General features: G+C 40.6%; 1 protein-coding gene across 25 annotated transcripts in view; it reads left to right on the top strand.

The window, feature by feature from the left end:
- Positions 1-5231: 5231 nt before the first annotated feature.
- kif1aa (kinesin family member 1Aa) overlaps positions 5232-19589 on the top strand; it is a 73725-nt gene continuing 59367 nt past the window's right edge. For 8 of the 25 annotated variants that reach the window (XM_037534955.1, XM_017697981.2, XM_017697983.2 and 5 more), the window contains exons 1-2: positions 5232-5539; positions 8455-8613. In XM_037534955.1, coding sequence (XP_037390852.1) covers positions 8508-8613 — 106 coding nt within the window. In that variant the 5' untranslated portion in view covers positions 5232-5539; positions 8455-8507. Of the gene's footprint in view, positions 5540-5969; positions 6108-8454; positions 8614-19589 lie in introns of all 25 variants that reach the window. The other 17 variants (XM_037534959.1, XM_037534961.1, XM_037534958.1 and 14 more) reach the window with 5 other exon arrangements.

Below are 19589 nucleotides of genomic sequence, written 5' to 3'. Positions count from 1 at the left end.
TACACTGGAGATGTAGCCAAGTTATTTACTGTCCAAAATGACCAGAGAAGCTTTATGTGTTTTTATATGTTATGTTGATAATGGTAAAATAGAGGTAAAACCGAAAAATAAGGGAACTGTTTTGCCTAACAGTGCCCTCCATGTACTGCTCTGCCATGAATCAATGGATTTTCACAATACATTTTAGGCTAAAAACTATATGCCTCAGACCTCAGGCAGCGTATTCAGAACCTTTTCATGGAATAACTTTATGAGGGACGTTTTGGAAGCAGATGTCAGGTTCCTCTCACCACCACTGTGAGCAGTTCTCACTAGAACAAAGCATTTCAAATCAGACCTCTCTGAATTGCATTGTTTATATCACATATTCGGCACAATTCATCACACCTTTTAAAAAGATGCAAGTCTTGATCTGCTGAAATCCTTGACTGAAATGTGATGACTTTTCCTACCACAAAAGCGTCTTTTGATGTACTCACTGGTGTGAACTGTGCACCAGTTGGGGAAAAATAACATTGACCAGTAATATCATGTTTCACCTCTCCTCCCTCCCCCTACTTAACATGAAGCAATTACAGTCAGTTACCTCAGAGACCCTTACTGGGACTGTGTTTCACTCTGAAATGTTATGACTTGTGTGTTACACAAAAACTAAGAGTAAATTGTAGTTGGAATAGCGAATCAATCTCAAACAGTGGTTTTAGTTCAGACAGTATTAGCAAATCTGGACGGATTTGCACACATGGTGCAAATACATTAAAAGCTAGTAGAAAAGCAAACAACAGCTGGTTTGTTTGTCCTGAGATTGTAAAATCATTGTCTATCAGTGAATCACATCATATCCTGCTATAAAGCAAGCAGCTTTCTACATGTTATAGACATTGTGCTTCTCTGGTATTGGATTCACTTTACTGCTTTGCAGTTTTGTTAAGTGTTTGCTTTTTTATGACAAGATCTGATCATCTTTTCTATATTCATTTAGACATAGTAACACAGTAAATTGAATGGAATGTGCAGTTTATATACTGATGCGTGTTTTGTACTATGGATGTGGAACGTTATGTATGTGGCCCTTTAAAAGACCATTTCAAGGCAGCAGGTCCACAACAGCAATTCTTTAGCTGGATAAATTATTCAGGACTCAGCGGTCCACTGAGCTGAGGGAAGGAGGGAGGGAGGGAGGGAGAGGATATAGCCCTGAGGGTCTGGTCAAAGCAGATGTAATGTTGTTTCTGATTGAATTTAGCCACACTAACCAGGCCTTCAACTTTTTGTCCTTTACCTTTAAACCCTTGTTCTATTGATCACACATATGCATGCAATGGGCACAGATAGCATCATGCTCATGCAGTGCATTGATGACCTGAGCCTTGCTCTTGCTCATCAGCATTGAAAGCCTGTCTGAATCATACACTGGTGGCATGACACCATGCCGATGTGTCATGCCTGCTTTGGTTAGCTAGGCCCTGAATACTGTGCGAAACATAGTTGTAAGCAAAGGTGTGGGTGTCCCTGGTCAAATTACATTTGTTGATTTTCTAAGTGAAAATATCTGAACACATCCTAACACAGGTTTTAATGCACAATTACTCTTTATTTGCTGAATTTACAGCATGAACAGAAATGACTAGAAATTAATAGAAAATAAATAAACAGAAATTGTGCACTAATTTTGTAGAAGACAATGTGGGGGGTGTGTTAACTTATTCTTACTTTGAAAATGACCTATACATGTAATTTGACCAGGGTGGTTAGCGTTTTGTGTACTACTGCCTACTATATTAATGCTAAATAACAAATACAGGCACCAAGATAAACAGATAGATAGATGGATGGATGGTTGGATGGATGGATGGACACTATATTGCCAAAAGTATTTGTCCGTCTGCCTTCACATGCATTTGAAATGAGTGTATTCCCATTCTTAATCCATAGGGTTTAATATGATGTCGGCCCACCCTTTGCAACTATAAGAGCTTCAAGGCTTTCCGCAAAGTGTAGGAGTGTGTTTATGGGGAATTTTGACCGTTCTTCCAGGAGAGCATTTGTGAGGTCAGACACTGATGTTGGACGAGAAGGCCTGGCTCACAGTCTCCGCTCTAATTCATCCCAAAGGTGTTCTGTTGGGTTGAGGTCAGGACTCTGTGCAGGCCAGTCAAGTTCTTCCACACCAAACTAGCTCATCCACATCTTTATGGAACTTGCTTTATGCAATGCTACACAGTCATGTTGGAACAGGAAGGGGCCATCCCCAAACTGTTCCCACAAAGTTGGGAGCATGAGATTGTCCAAAATCTCTTGGTCTGGTGAAGCATTAAGAGCTCCTTTCACTGGAACTAAGGGGCCGAGCCCAACTCCTGAAAAACAACCCCACACCATGATCCTCCTCCACCAAACTTTACACTGGGCACAATGCAATCAAACAAGTACCGTCTCCTGGCAACCGCCAAACCCGGACTCGTCCATTGGATTGCCAGACAGAGAAGCGTGATTGGTCCCTCCAGAGAACACGTCTCCACTGCTCTAGAGCGCTTTACACCACTGCATTCAACGCTTTACATTGGGCTTGATGACGTAAGGCTTGGATGCAGCTGCTCAGCCATGGAAACCCATTCCATGAAGCTCTCTACGCTGTTCTTGAGCTAATCTGAAGGCCACATGAAGTTTGGACGTCTGTAGCAATTGACTCTGCAGAAAGTTGGTGACCTCTGTGCACTGTGCCCCTCAGCATCCGGTGATGCTGCTCTCTCATTTTATGTACCCTACCACTTCGTGGCTAAGACACGGTCATTCCCAATCACTTCCACTTTGTTATAATACCACTGACAGTTGTATGTGGAATATTTAGCAGCAAGGAAATTTCACCACTGAACTTGTTGCACAGGTAATGTTTGCAAAAGCAGTCTGCAGGCCTAGGGGCTCAGTTTTATAGACCTGTGGCTGTGGAAGTGATTGGAACACCTGAATTTAATTATTTGGATGGATTAGTGAATACTTTTAGAAATATAGTGTAGATAGATAGATAGATAGATAGATAGATAGATAGATAGATAGATAGATAGACCTCACAAGGTTTGCAGCTGCTGACTGACTGTAGTTTTAGTGCAGAACACTCTGAGCTGTATTGGACTCACTGTAAAAGGCCTATGGTGACATTATCACACTGTACTTAGAGTGTGATTTTATCTCCACTTGAGGAAAAGAGGAAGTGACATTGAAGACATAATGGAAGGAGATAAAGATGGAACAAAGAGTGCCATCTGGGGAGTATGAGCAAGAAAGAGGGAAGACAGAAGAGAGACAGCAAATGCAGATACATTTGGGCTGGGTGTCTGTAGGTAGTCCGTGAGCAGAGTGTGTTGTAGAGGAGAGTGGATTGCATTGTGTTTCAGTCCGAGTGAAACCCGAGTGGTAGCTGCCCATCCCACCATGGTAAATTCTGGATATGTCGCCTAGTCACTCAGCATATCCACCCCGCCCCCCCACCCCCCATTGTGCGTGAACAAATCAAACAAAAAAACACTCATGGCCCTTTAGAGAAACCATGCGGCACCATTTTCATCCACTCAGTGAGTCTAACGTACCATTTTTTGTATACTAATACAGTATACAGTATGATGATTTTGTCTGATATAATTTTCATTTTTCATGTCTCAATAGGACTGTTTGCAGTTTTGACATTATTTTCTGTGCATGCATAATTGATATAGCAAGAAATGTTGATGAAAAATCCGTTTTCTGTTCTGTTTATAGGATTCATTTCACAATTGGATAGCATGTGCTGGACAATTCTTCCCTATTTAGTAGTGTATACTACTAATAGTATATAGTAGTAGTATAACTAGTGTCCTTGTTTACAGTATGTTACATTCAATGACCTTCTACCATGTAATGTGATCAGACCCACAGCTGAGTGCTCATTAAGATTTAATTCTGGTGAATATATATTTACAGAAACGAACTAAGAATCTCTTTTTGTAGCACTAGCTGAAAGTCTGTGAATACAGACTAATTGCACTGTCTAATGATTACATAATAAGATGCAATTCTCAAGTGATTTTTCAACCATTTAGACCTTAATTCACATTCTTTTGAAATTTTAAGCCAGAGCTGAGTCACAGAGAGAGTAGGGAATTAGTGTCAAACGGGGCTGCTTTTATTGTGAGTGCATTACATGGGCCCACTTTTAACAGGATTTGCGAGGGGGGTAGAGGCCGATACGCTCAAAGAGTTTGTGAATTGAGAGTAATCCTACCCGAAAGCCAATTCTCCTTGACAGATAGTCCAGAGGAAAGGGAGAAAAGAGGTCAAGTTGTATTTACAGTGTGTACCTGTCCTCTTTACTATATCATGAAAACTTTTATGAGGTATTTAGACAAAGAACCGTTCGCTGAATTAATTATGACTCTTGCAGAGCTCCATTGCAGAGCATTAAAACAGCAGTGCTGTTTGACACCTGATGTTCAAACTCGTCTGTGTTGATCTCTTTTCTCTATTTAACAGGCTTTGTTTACATTAATAATATAGTTTAGATGTATTGCGTACATATGATTGCAGGGCTCTGTATTTTCATTTCACTTTTTAATGCAGGAATTATGAAATGCAGTTTTAATGACACTGGCTTCAGCCTCCCGAAGGACAAGAAAAAAACTTTTTTTATTGTAGTCAGGCAAAAATGCAAAAACATCATTGTTTCCATATGTAATAAATGGCTACTATGAAATTAATATTAAATATAATCAAACAATGCAAAACTATTAATATTATTATTATTATTATTAGGATACTTTGCCTCACATGGATTGTATAAAAAACATATATTTGACAATATATAAATATATATTCTTTATATATAGACTTTGAGTCTACAAGGTTGAGTGTGTTTTATCAGTATTAGAATCTCATGTATGATATAGGCCAGTCAAAACTGTGTTGTTGTGAGTGCCATTAACTCTAGGGATTCTAATCTCTCTCTCTCTCTCTCTCTCTCTCTCTCTCTCTGTGCTCTACTCCCTCCCCCTTCGTTCCCCACCTCCTCTGCCTCTTCTTCCTCCTCCCTCTCTCTCTCTCTGTGTGCTCATCTCCCTCCCCCTTCATTCCCCACCTCCTCTGCCTCCTCTTCCTCCTCCCTCTCTCTCTCTCTCTCTCTCTCTCTCTCTCTCTCTCTCTCTCTCTCTGTCCATGCTGCATTGATGCTGCTGCCTCCCTCAGCGATGATGTCACTGGCTCACTCAGGCTCAGCATCACTGCTCTAAGCAGCCAGCAGAGCCATTTTGGCTTCTGTGTTACAGAGTACACACAGTACTCTCCTCACCCAGCCTCTCCCGGATCAAGCAGGCCTCACCGGGAACAGAGAATACCCCCTCCCCTTATCCCCCGTGGACCATCTCTAAGTGGGGAGTGAGGACAAGGGGGACATTCTCTGATTATCTGAGACAGAGGCTTTTAAAGCCAGACAAAGAGGCACTACTGGCAGCAAATCAACCAGTTCGCTGTGTAGATACCAGCTTAGGAAGCCAGAGAAGCTGCGCTGTAAAAGGTAAGAGCTTCTATTTGCTGTTATGCTGCTGAGGACAATGCAGTTTTAATGACTCTGGCTGTTTGCTGCTGGGTCACCAAGGTAGAATTGCTCTGGGGTGCGGCTGCTGAGAGGCTGTAAACAAACGACAGGCTGTCACGAGAAAGGATGAAAAAGGTGTGCAGGACATTGAAACAGATACTGCGTCTGTATTTAAGCCTTGTGTGGGTTAGGCTATGTTTATTAGTAGGGTCTGTGATAAATGCAGAGTCATCCACGGCGTGGGCTGTCTTCTGTCAGCTATTAGAATCTGTCACTAATTGACGTCATAGGCCGTACACTTCAGGTGAGAAGTGGTCTATCAATTACAGGTTATGACCTTTCCGTTTCTGCCGTATTGAGTGGCGGCAGCTTGTAATTCCCTAAATGAAACTGTATGTTTCTTGTTAAGACGAACGCTCGGCTGTTTGGCGAAAGTCCAGGTGTCGTGAGGTCTGTCCTAAACCCGAACGCATCCGCCCGCCGCCGTGTTTTCCAGAAAGGTGACGACAGAGCTGGAACATTTCAGATGAGGATCTGTCCAGTCAGGGTGGGTGCTAATGCTAATCTACGGACAGGCTCTGCTCTTCCACACAAAACAGTGTTTTACTGAAGAATTCTCAACAGAAACGATTTCCCCACGTTCGTATTAATGGATTAAACATATTAAGTAGCGTTTGGAAGCTGTGTTTGAGTATTTTCTGTAAATTGTAAATACATATTAGGCGAAACTGAATGACGACTGTTGGGTGTGTAGATAGGCTGTATATGGTGTTGTGAAAGGGTATGAAACCAGTCTAATATGTCATTGTCCTTATGGCACAGCATGGCATCGGTCTCTGCTTCATATATTTCTTCTTGAACATTTCAGGTAGGTTTGCTTCTACCTTAAACTAGAACCTCTTACAGCACTTCGTTTTGAAAGCCCATTGCTTGGCGTATATTTAACTTGCGTAGAAATAAATGGCTGAGAAATTCAGCCTCATTTTCCTAATCCTAACCATGGCCCTCGTCCTACCCTCTTGAGAAAGGTGGTTCATCAAGGGTTCTTGAGGAAAGGAAATGGTTCTGTGTTGTATACAGAAAGGTTCCATGCTTAAATGGATCTTTGAGCTTTGATACGGTTCTTCACGTTGATGGAGAATGTGTCTTTTTGAAAATGGTTCTATGCAGCCTTAAAAAGGGTTCTTCTGTTATACAAGCTTGACATCGTAACAACAGAAGAACCCTTTTTGGTGCGTCATAGAACCATTTTCAACACATTCTCCATCAATCTGGAGAACTAGTTCATCATGCAGAGAACCAATTAAGAATGAAATGGTTCTTTTTTAACAGCAACCTTCAAACAAAATCCTTACCCTGGTACTAACCCTTGTTTTTCTAGATAGTCTGTTAAGAGTTCGAATGTCTGGAGATGATCTGTTGATCCATCCCAATAAATGGGGACTGAGCTTGCCTGTTGCAGTAACACTAACAGTAAGATGATGTAAAGGCTTTATTCTAGATCATAATGTGAGTCCGTGTAGTTTTGCAGCACTGTCATCTCAACGTGGCCGGTTTAATGTTAATTCAACAGAGGAGCCACACACATAGCTTGACCTTTAGTGTCAAAGTTAATTTGGTAACCTGGACTGCTTTGTGCTGTCAAGTCCATAGGCATTATGATATGGATGGCCTTGTTGTCATCTTTAAAATATTAAGTACTCTTAACGGTCATACTTTATTCATATTTTTGCAGTAGGTGAGCTCAGTCCCACTTTGTTGTTGTTGTCACCTTTAAATTGTGATTATATTCATGTTACAGTTGTTGCAATAGGCAGGCTGTAGTTAAGGATAAATGAAAAACTGCCTGAAAGTCATTTTATATATTTGAAATAAATTTACATGAACTGATTCCAAGACATTTACTAGACTGGCGTTTGGTTTGGTGTGGAACAGCAAAGACTTCAACCACGAAACAAGCAAAACTAGTACTGTCTTAATTAGACATAGAATAATGAGAGTCGTTCGTTCCAATTCAACAGAATGTAGCACAGCATGATATTGCTTTAGAGAGAAGACTGGAGCCTCCCCTGCAGCCAGCGCACGCAAGATGGCTCGTTGTCTTATTCAAATAAATCTCCAGGGTAATAGCAAGTATGGCAGTGAACAACTGCATGCTGTTTGTCAGTGACTCAGAAATCAGAGCTTCTATCATGATACAGTAACAGTGCCTCCATTTTGGTCAAACACCATGACTGCACTGAACTCTGTGTGTGTTATTGGGCCATTGTAATCCTAGGAAGCACACTGACGTTTAGCCAGACTAGCAGTTCTTTTGTTGCTGCTGGACCCAGCTTCTGCCTCTTGGTAACTGTAGCTGACTCGGCATGATCTTTTCATGCTCAAATCATACAAGCCCCGTCACTCAGCAATCTCTGAGCAATGAGATATTATTATGTTTGGGTATGATTATCGAACCAGTATTTATTTTTTGATAAGACTCTATTAGTGTCAGCTAAAATGAAACAGTGTCTGTTCTTTGCTGATGATATTTTGTGTAAATTTACTTTGGATGTCAGCCTGGATGTGGGAAACTAAGATCTGCTGCCTCTTGACCTCAAAATGATATGTGATGTAATTTACAACGGGGCAGAAAAGTATATCAAAAAGAATAAATATTTCCTTGCCATTGTTTAGTACTTGTAGTGCAATGGGATTCTTCTTTATTTTGTAAAGGGAAGCATTGATTTTAATAGATACCGATTAGCAGGACTTCAGTCTTATGACTAATGTTGTCAAAGTTTCTCCTCTTGAATGACTAAAATGGGACCATGTTATTGTCTCTGCATGAGTATAATTACAAAGAGAAGTCGTGGTCAATATTATGCAATAAATCATGCTTGTTTACTTTCCAGCAGGTGTGAAGGTTTCTCTGGACAGTACGCAGTGGAACCTGTAAAGAGGCACGATGGCAGGGGCCTCGGTGAAGGTGGCGGTGCGTGTCCGCCCCTTCAACTCACGGGAGATGAGCAAAGAGAGCAAGTGTATTATCCAGATGTCAGGAAACACAACCAGTGAGTATCCATGTGCACCTGAGCCTCGGTGTGCTCTGACAAATCACCTGTGCCACCCTTACCCTTTGATATGCAGTCTTTGCATAAAGGACCAAAATCCCACCTTTTTCTTGCTTTTTTTTGTTTTCCTCCTTCGCGCCACTTAGTGTTAGTGCGTATTCATCTCCAAAAACAGTCACAATTCATTTTTACATGACCATTTTAAAACCGGTTGTTTTGGTTACTGTGCCTTTAGGACTGACATATGTAAGTGATCTCTTGTTCTGATTGGCTGTGCTGCATTGTCCCTCATTAAAAAAGCAGTGCAATAACTTATAGCGGTCCTTATAACTTCAGTGTGCATGGGCAGGACTAAATATTATAGAATGTTGTGGCAAGGTCAACATCTGTGATTTACTTATTCAGTGTCTGTAATATGAATAAATACAAAGCTCTTCAAATGTTCAATGAGTAACTGAATATGGCCTCATTTAACATTTTCTGAAGGAAAGATTAACATGGACATGCAAAAAGATGCCTAAGATTAATTGCCCTGTTTAAAAAAATAATACAAATGAGTGAACCCTTATGTTGATTGTGTTGAGGAGCATCACAAGGTCACTGAATAAAACTCTTTCCCTGCATGTTATTAAATTAGAACTGTAAAGTAGAAAGTAGAACTGAACGTATCAAAAGTTGGAATATTAAGTTGTTTACCACTAGAGCTGTTAAAATATCCATAATGATACCTTGAATTTGATGTCACGTCCTAAACAGTACTTTTTTATACTCTCTTTTCATTTGCAAATCGAAAGTGGGTGTGGCTTAAACAAAAAGCAAGCGTAAGGTGCTGGAAGTGGCTGTATTTACTGATTGTAACGGATTGCCAGAAGCTAATCAAGAAGCGCTGGTGTTAATAACATGCATACAGAATGTAATTTAGACCATTAGCCAATCAGGTTCAAGAGGCTTTGTTGTCATTTCAGCTATATACAAGTACACAGTGAAATGAAACAACGTTCCCGCAGGACCATGGAGCAAAACAGACATAATCTGGAATTTCTTAGCTGGATGGTGTCATATTGTTATGTATATGTGTCTGTATGGGTGTCTGTCAGTTCTGTCTGTAGGAGTTGAGGAATCTGATGGCTTGTGGAAAGAAACTGTTACTCAGTCTGGCTGTGAGGGCCTGAATGCTGTGGTACCTTCTGTGGTACTGTGGATGGGAGAAGAGAGAACAATTGAGGTGTGAGGGGTGTGTGGGTTCGTCTACAATGCTATGCTGATGGCTGGATTTTGGAACGAGCATGCTTATTGGCTCATAGATGCTAAGAAAGACAACTGTCAGAATTTGGTGGTGAATGACAGCATTATTAGAGGATGGATGGATGACAGCATTATTGGATACTCTGTAGCATACAAAAAATGCAATCTGTACCATTAAAGTATTGAATTTAGATACCCAGCCCTATGCACCTTGAAAAAGCATCGTACCTACGATACATTGTGCAATGTTAATGTAGACTTTTTTAGCTTTTATGAAGCATGTGTAACTGACCTCATGTGTAATGATTTCATAAGGGCTGCTATTTTAAAATGCTGTTATGACAAAGCAATTCACTGATCACTGGATTGAAGGGGAATCTACAGAGAAGCTCATCTGGTCTGATAATCGCTTCATATCAAGTCATGTATGTATCTAATATAGTTGCATTGAAAGTGGAACAGAAAAGCAGTTGAGATGAACAGTTGATATTCTGTAGTCAGAGAGACGGCTACAAAAACAGAAATGAATTTTTAAAGAGAGTCACTCTGAAGATGCAGGCTCAACACGAGGCTCTTCTGATATCTTAGTCACTAAGTATGCCTCGAGTTCAAGAGATGTAATTTTAGCATCTCAAAAACAAGTGTAATTGGTTGTGTAGTTTGAGTCTGGCATTAATTTGCTGTATGAATAAACAGAATTAATCTACTCAAGTACGTTTGGATGTGCATTTTTTATTCTTTAGATCATTACTGGGCTGTTTGTGTTTAGTTGTGTTGCTGTAGCGATGTCTTGGAATATGTGTGTGTTCAGAAACCTGGGGAAGGCGGGGAGAACTTATCCGATAGGAGACTGAGGCAGATTTGATTTCTAGTCTGCAAAGCCATTGGTCAATAATGAATGAGACCTTGTAAAATATTCAGAGATTGGCCTAATTTAGCTTCCTCCTGTCATGGGTGGTTTGAGACAAACAGCATGGCCACCGTGCTCTCTGTCTCTCAGCATGGCTGGCCATGAAGCGTTGCGAGTTCTGTTGGAGTTTCCATGTGTGTGGCACGGCATAATGGATGGAAGGTCAACAGAAACATTACCAGGAACAAACTGTAGACCTGTGGTTGCTGACTTTTGTGTTTGCTACGTGCTGATTGGTGTTATAAGGAACAAACGGGGTCTTAATTATGGTGGATGCAATTCTACACCACAAAGGATCAGGGTTGCATTGGAGGAGTGTAGGATGGCAAGGTGGCAAAGGTCTGCAGGATGAGGCTAGGATGAGGCTAGCATTCCAGGAGAGCACAAAATACACATATTACCATTCAAAATGTGCAATCACCTTAATAGTTCTTAGTTCATTCTATATGAAATGTATAAATACTATAAACTGTTATAATACTGTAAGGGAAATTAAATTTGAGTGTTAAAATATCTGCATAATTCAATTGTTGAAGTTTAAAATAAGTTTAAAGTGCTGTTTTGCCTTGAACCACCCTGCAAGTCCACGAATAATATGTTTTAACATAGGATTTTATTCTATTCTGTTGCACAGCTTTCTTAATCATCTACAATTTTATTCATCATTCTGCACACACAAATTTTTCAACTATAAATTAGCTGTTAAATCCTTAAATCAGAGGATTAAAACTGCACAGTTCTGTTATAGTGACTATTACACTGTGACCATAACATCCAAATGTGGTTGAGCAACCAAGACAAGATTTTTTTCAAGGTAAGTAGTAAGTGAGTAAATTTTATTTATATAGCACATTAAAACCAAAGTGCGTCACAATAAAACAAAAAGAAGGTTTCCCTCTTTCCCAGCACGACTACCGTACATTCACACAAAACTGTAAGACCTCATTCCACAGATCAACGACTGTCGAATGCTAACCGATGAAAATGTGTTTTAAGCTTTATTTTAAAAACAGTCATAGATGACGCACGCCTGACGTCCCTTGGAAGGCCATTCCAAAGCCTTGGTGCAGAGCTAGCTTTTTGTTTAAGACGAGACTGAGGGACAGTTAAAAGTGATCGAGAGGCAGACCTTAAAGATCTTGAGGGCACATATATACAAAGCATGTCCTCAACATATGCAGGTGCCTGACCACTGAAAGCTTTAAAATCCATCAATGCCATTTTATACTGGATTCTGTAAGGCACTGGGAGCCAGTGTAAGGATGCCAAAATTGGAGTAATGTGCTCTCTTGTCTTTGTACCAGTTAAACTTCTCACTGCAGCATTTTGAACTAGTTGTAAATGAGCCAGAGATGCTTCGTTAATTACAAAATACAGCGCATTAGGTTTGCATGTATAGCGAAAAAAGCACATGGCCTAAAATGGACCCTTGTGGAACCCCAGATATCATGACCGCAGATGACTCCAAAGATTCTTGACCCCAACACAGTGTTCATGATCAACAGTGTCAAATGCAGCACTCAAGTCCAGCAAGGCCAGGACAGAACAATCACCAGAATCAGCATTAAGTAAAAGGTTATTAGTCATTTTTAAAAGAGCAGACTCAATATTGTGAAATGCCCTAAAACCCGATTGAAAGGTTTCATAAATTTAGTTGTTGTTTAAAAAAGATTCAAGTTGAGTAAACACAAATTTGTAAAGATTATTAGCTAAAAATGATAGTTTTGATATAGGTTGGTAGTTACTCAGAACCCCTACATCCAGATTGTGCTTTTTTAGGAGGGGCTGAACAACTACATGCTTAAAACATGCAGGAACTGCACCAGATGTTAAACTTGCATTTATAATTGATAAAACTTCAGGTCCAATTGTGGCAAAAACATCTTTAAAAAAACAAAATGGATGAATATCCATGGCAGATGTAGAGCATTTCATGTGAGAAATAATAAGGTGGCCATGGCTAATTTTGATTCATACTATACAAGAACAAATGGCAGATTTGCTATAATTTTCTCAATTGGAAAAATTTTGGTGACTGCTTCTGTCAACCATCGGTGTTGAATGACAAGTAAATGTACCTTAAAGGTACAACAGTGGTTTTAATGTCCAACTGTATACCTTACATAATTTTTTTTCGGGGAGAAAAACCGCATATCTGTAGCCTAACTAAAGGTACTGAAGGCATACTCTTGAGGGTACCAATCCCGTGTCAGTTTAGTACCTCTTTTCTGAGAGTGAGCCTGGCCTGGCTTTACTTTTGCCCTCTAGTTTCAGCTCAAACAGAACTTTCCCCTGCGTTGGGCTTTGTCATTGCTCACTGTGCCCATAATTATAGCATGGTTATCTTTGAAGCATCCTTCGAGTCCTTCTTTTGAAATCCCTCAGGTATCCAGTCTTACTTTCTCCCTCCCAGTAATTACAGTAATGCTAGTGATGCACATTTCTTTCATCTCTTCGTGCAGTTCCTTATTGTAGATGTTGCGAAGTATGTGAATTTTCTTCCAGTAATGGAATAATGGGAACAAAACAATGAGTATTATGAAGTAGGAGCGGGAGATATGACAAAATTATTATTTTATTCATATTATATCATGGTACTTCAGGACATTTCACATTTACATTTACAGCATTTAGCAGACGCTCTTATCCAGAGCGACTTACAAGAAGTGCTTTGTCAATCTAGAGAAAGTATCTTTGCTAGTTACCAATAGCTTAGAGAAAAAGACAGTCCTGAGCTCAGATACTGCTAGAAACAAAATGTCACTGCAGACACCAAGAGAAAAAGAAACAGAGTTGAACGCAGAACTCTGTGCCATTCAATGCAATACAATAACAATAAGATACAATACAATTACAATAAAATACAATACAATGAACTACAATACACAGTGCAATACAATAAAATATAAGTGCAGCTTATAATTCAGTGCTCATTTTAAGTGCTGTGTAAAGAGATGAGTCTTCAGTCTACGTTTGAAGACAGCAAAAGACTCTGCTGTTCGGACAGCCAGTGGGAGTTCATTCCACCACCTGGGCGCCAGTACAGAGAACAGTCTCGACGCTTGTCTTCCACGCGCCTTGAAGGATGGCGGGTCAAGCCGAGCTGTACTCGAAGCTCGAAGGGCTCGTGGTACAATTAGAGATTTCACCATTGCCATCGAGCAGGTAGGGGCTGGTCCATTTTTGGCTTTGTAGGCAGCATTAGGGTTTAAAATCTGATGCGTGCAGCTACAGGAAGCCAGTGAAGGGAGCGCAGCAGTGGGGTGACGCGGCTGAACTTGCGGAGATTGAAGACGAGTCGTGCTGCCGCATTCTGGATGAGTTGCAGAGGCTTGATGGACTGCATGGGAAGACCAGCCAAGAGTGAGTTGCAGTAATCAAGCCTCGAGATGACAGAGACTGCACTAGCACCTGGGTGGCCTCCGGTTGTTGTACAGGAGATACCTGCATGACCGAGTCAGGTTCGCGATGTGAGTCGAGAACGATAACTGGCCATCCAGAGTCTCACCAAGACTTCTTGCCTCTACAGATGGAACAATCATGGAGTTCTCGAATGAGATGGCAAGATCATGATGAGGAACTGTAGTCGCAGGGATGAATATCAGCTCAGTCTTGCTGGGACTGAGCTTCAGGTGGTGAGCTGCCATCCATGTAGAGATGTCAGACAGGCATGCTGAGATGCGACTGGAAACCTGTGTGTCAGAGGGAGAGAAAGAAAACATTAGTTGAGTGTCATCAGCATAACAGTGGAAAGAGAAGCCATGAGAAGATATTACGTCACCAAGAGAGCTAGTGTAAAGAGAAAAGAGAAGATGACCCAGGACCGAGCTTTGGGGGACGCCAGTGGAGAGCCTGCATGGAGAGGATGTGAACCCTCTCCATGTTACCTGAAAAGAGCGATCCTCCAGATAGGACTTGAACCACTTCCACGCATAACCAGTGATTCCGAGGTTGGTGAGGATGTCCAGAAGGATCGTATGGTTGACTGTGTCAAAAGCTGCTGAGAGATCAAGAAGGATCAGGACAGAAGACTATTTGAAAGGAAGAAGAATTTGGCCGATCTTGCAGATTGGAGGTTCTCCGTCACATTTTAAGGAAGATATGCATCACACAATTTAATAAGTTGGAACAGACAAACTAGAACCTGTACTTCAACATATGAAAATACTATAATAATAATGAACCTACTATAATTAATTTTATTCAGTGTTTTACCAACTGCACTACACTAAATCCAATTGAACAGTCCTAATAATACTTACTTTGTAATAAAATATGTAGCCAATCAGTGTTTTTTCCAAGTACTGATAATATCCACAATATGCTAAGAAAAGAGTATTGTGAAATAATTTATCATGATAATGCTAAAATATTGTCTTATTGCTCCCCCCTCCATTATAAACCCAAGCTGTATTGTACAACACAGGCTAATGATTTCTTAAAAGATGTGTGGTCAGAAATGCTGAGCAGATGACCTGATCATGGCCTTTTCACTAGACATGTGTTTCAGTTCAGAGGAGTGCACAAGGCCAAAGGACTGTACCAGAGTTTGAATAACATGACTGCCTGCATGGATGGCCTGCGCAGTTTGCCAGCGGCCATGCGGAGTCCATTCAAAGACATCCTCTCAAAGACGTCCTTACAATCACGAGGCAGCTTATACATCGTTGTGTAATGACTTAAAACGGAGGAAACCTAGCCACATACTCTTGTTGAAAAGCGCTGTTACATAGCTTGTTTGAGCATGTTTGACATTCCTGCTGTGCATGAGGAGATTCTCAAGGCTTTTCCTGACAGTGAGTGTGCTGGCACACAACCTACGATTTAAACAGCAGATTTCTGTGTGGACTGTTTTTATCTTATGGCATTGGGATGCAGCCTTAGTAACATGGCAAGAGGATGTGTGATGTCATCAATGAACTCAGCTCTGCTCTGCTGTTGTTTGGAGCAAGGCCAGTCCCAGCATCAGGGTGTAAATAACTGGTTGTTAGCAAGAGTCTGGGCCCAAAGAAGGCCTTTTGTACCCTTGTGCAGGCTGCTTTGTCCCGACTGTCGGCTGGAGATGGGTCAATAGCTGGGTTCCCACAAAGCTCGAGAATGGCACAGAGCTAAGTGATTGACAGTTCTGGCTGCTGTGAGCCTCCCTGCTATCATGGAAGGCCTGATTAGGCTGCACACACAACCCTTTAAGCTGTTGGAAAGGAGGTTACCCTTTGGGAAAGAATCTCAGCCTACAGTGTTCGAGGAGTTCAGCTCCTCTCCCAGCAAACTAAGAAGAATACTAGTGGAAAACGCATAATGGCTGTTTGCTTCAGAAGCAAGTTTAGGACATGAACGAGTGATGTTTTTATTTATATTAAAAATAAAATTACAGTTGGGTGGTTTTAGGTACCAAAAATAACCACAATTCCTTTTTATTTGAACATTTTCAACATTTTTACTCCTTAGAATTGAACAGGCTGCTTTTGTTGCTGTGCTTTTAAAACAAATGAGCTCTGTTCTGATTGGCTGCTCTGTATTGTGCATCACTCGGAAAGTGGAAAAGAGCTGAGAGATTGCTTAGAACTTCAGCATGAATGGGTGGAGCTAAACTGCTATAGGCTGAAAGGAGTGTTTTATGTAAATGTATTGGGTTTTGCGACACTGCTAGAACATTCAAAATGGGATGTTTGTACTTTTTAATTTCCATATTTCCCAGTCTGTTTAGACTGGGGAATGAACTGTACATTTTGAAACAATTATATTACATATTACATATATTGTATTGCATATGACTGTTTAATTTCAGCAAGCGGCATTTGATTTTCCATAAAATGAGCTGTTCAAAACATTTTACATTTTGCAATACTGTATAGCATTTTTGTTGGTTGAACAAGCTGTTTTTGCTGGTCTGCTAGTTAGTGAGGCAGACGTTAAAAGCTAAGAGCAATTCTGTAAGTATTGCGATGACAGTGTCCCAATGCTTGTCACTGGCTTTCTAACCTGCTGACACTCCTACAGTTGTTCCTAGTGACTGACTCAGGTCCTGTGTGAGGGGGAGAACTAGGTGGGGGCTGTTCTCCAGGGGACTGTAGACAGAATCAACAACAACGACAAGACAGCAGAGGAAGAATGTGTCTAAGCTCCATTTTGTCACTGTAGTAACAAAACCTTGTTGCTCCAAAATGGTCACTTTAAAATAGAAGGAGTCATTTATTCCGGCAATTTTAGATGATTTCTGTTGGTCCGTTTATCATGAAATGTTCAAGGAATTCAAATGGTGTTAAAATGCAAAGGTTTTGATATGGCAGTGTTGAGGGGGCTCAGCTGTCAGCCCAGTTGTGGCACAGGAGCTAAAGCAGGTTTATTTATGTTACTGTTGTTTTTTTGTTGCTGAAATAAATCAATAGAAAGCTTATCAGCGGCCAGTGAGTCATGCGCACAAGAAAAGATCACTCACTGTGTGATGGATGTTCACTTGACTCGACAGACCTGTCTGATTAAATTGTGTGCGTTCATTGCAGACTCATCCTTGATTATCCCAGTCCGCACTGCGCTATTATGAGTGTTTTGGCCGTATAATAAAGAAGTACTGCTGTCACAGTGACCTTTTGCATTTTACAACAGTGCTGTGGGAAATTAAAGGTGTGTGTCAGTAGAGAGTGTTGTGACTGTAACACACTCTTATTGCACGCACACACACACATTAGGAGTCAGTGCTCCTGCCTGTGGGCATTAGAGGTCATTAAAATCCTCTTCCTTATCATTCCAGGTTGCATAGGAGATACAGTTAATAATATTGAGGAGAGACAGGTGATGAAGCAGAAGGAAGGACAGGAGAAGATGTGTGGTGAAGAGAAGAGTGACTAAATCCTCTTGGCTCTATCCAGCTGACCGGGAACTTTCTGAGAGAACTGGTTTTATCTGAGAGAAGCAGTTGGCTGTTTCAATTTAGAGAGATTTACAGGGTCTCTTGTGACTTAACAGCCCTGTTTACATTGCAATAAAAACAAATTAGGACTCTGAGATGATCTGGAAAGTAAACACTCCCCAGGCTATGAAAATTTTAAGCATTGTCAGTCTGCATCATTAGCGTGAAGATTGGCTACGCGGTGTAAGCCCAACCCATCACGGTTTCCACTACCAGAAGGAAGCTGTAACTCACTGGGTTCTGCAGAAGGAGCTGAATGTAGCAATGCAATGAATTGAGCCCCAGACTTAACAGGAAATCTATATTTGTTCATGTTTTGCTACCCTTTCTTATGCATATGTTTCAAAAGAAAGAGGAAAAGCAAGCAAAGAAATCAACAGAAGACAATTATTATGAGAACATTAACCCCTAAACGGCCAAGGCCAAACAGCTTACCCAAAGTTTTATTACACACTTCTATAACCCTGGAATAGCTCAGCCAGCTTGCATTGAAGTCCCTGTAGTTACTGAATATTACATTTTAGTATGTAAGAATCTTGGGATTTTAAGGGGTTAACCATAACTCTATCAATAACAACCTAACTGCAACCATAATAATATTAATAATTTTAAAAATGACCTATAAATCATTGCTCTGAGTCGAGATCTCTGCATTAGATTTCACTTCCTTGGAGTCTGGATCACCAGCTGCAGAGCCATTTGATACACTCTGCCCACTCTAGCTCATTGAATGTAGATACATCTGATGCTCTCAGGACACTGGCTCTTTTAGTGAGGGAACTGAATGAATTATTTCACTTCAGCTGTTTAAGTATGGCTGACAGTTTTAAATCAGGGCATCCAGTGTTATGTAACGTGGACTTCAGGGTGTTTCACGTGTGTGGTATTCAGAAAAATAGATGACGTTGTGTTTGCCCCAGAAATCTGAATTATTTTGCCCATTTTGCTGGAATTATTTAGCCTGAATTGACAATTGACATGAAAAGATAAAGCATGTAAGTCCAGTCCTCTACTGTTGAAAGCAATAATAGTTGATGGATTGATTCAAAAATTATGTTCAGTTACTCTTTGTACTTCACCAACTGCCTCCACATATAGAGTTAGTGTGGTAGGTACAGGTGTCATACTGTCTTTCTTGTGATAGATTTTTCCACACTAATCACTTGTGTTGTGGGTGAGTAGTGTTATGGTTAGTGTGGTAAGCTAAGTGAGAGGGCACTAGGTTTGTACCAGTAGAGCTGGTAACTGGGACAATGACAAATCTCCACATGAGTCCACATAGTGGAATAGATTACATGATGACATAGTTTCTCTGTAACTGTAAATGTGTGCCGCTGGAGAAAATATTGTATGTTGTATGAGTCACAATTGTAGCATTTACTTTAATGTTAAATTCATATATGTATGTATGATATATGATATCATATATGTATGATACTATATGTGACCTCAGGTCTATGGCACGTGTGCTATTCTAGCTCATTGTGATTCTAATCTCATCTCATTATTGATTATGCTAGCTTTTCTTTTATATCTACAGAGCTGTATTTCCTCAAATTTGCTATCTTTTAAGTTCTATCAGGAAACTGTAAAACTTATTATTGCAATTAGATCTCTGCACAGGATGTGTCTATCATGTATTGAGACCTCAAGGAAATAGAATGACCTCTGCTGAAAGCAAATGATCGAATTTCACATCTTTGAACGTTCAAGGTCAATTTGGCCGGTCCTGTCTGTTTTTAGGTCAAAAGGGGCATTAAGGAATGGTGTGGTCCAACTGGAAATTGGTGTGGGTGAGGTGGTTGTTTTGTTTATCATTGGTTGTGAAGAGCTCTTCTGTGTGTGTGTGTGTTTGTCTATAGCAAATATTTCCACTTCACCAGCTATAATAGCAGACTCATAAGTGCTTGA

The sequence above is a fragment of the Pygocentrus nattereri genome, chromosome 26 (assembly GCF_015220715.1).
Source record: "Pygocentrus nattereri isolate fPygNat1 chromosome 26, fPygNat1.pri, whole genome shotgun sequence".
NCBI classification, from domain to species: domain Eukaryota; kingdom Metazoa; phylum Chordata; class Actinopteri; order Characiformes; family Serrasalmidae; genus Pygocentrus; species Pygocentrus nattereri.
The sequence above is the reverse complement of the archived record's forward strand: the minus strand, read 5'-3'. Positions and strand labels throughout refer to the sequence as shown.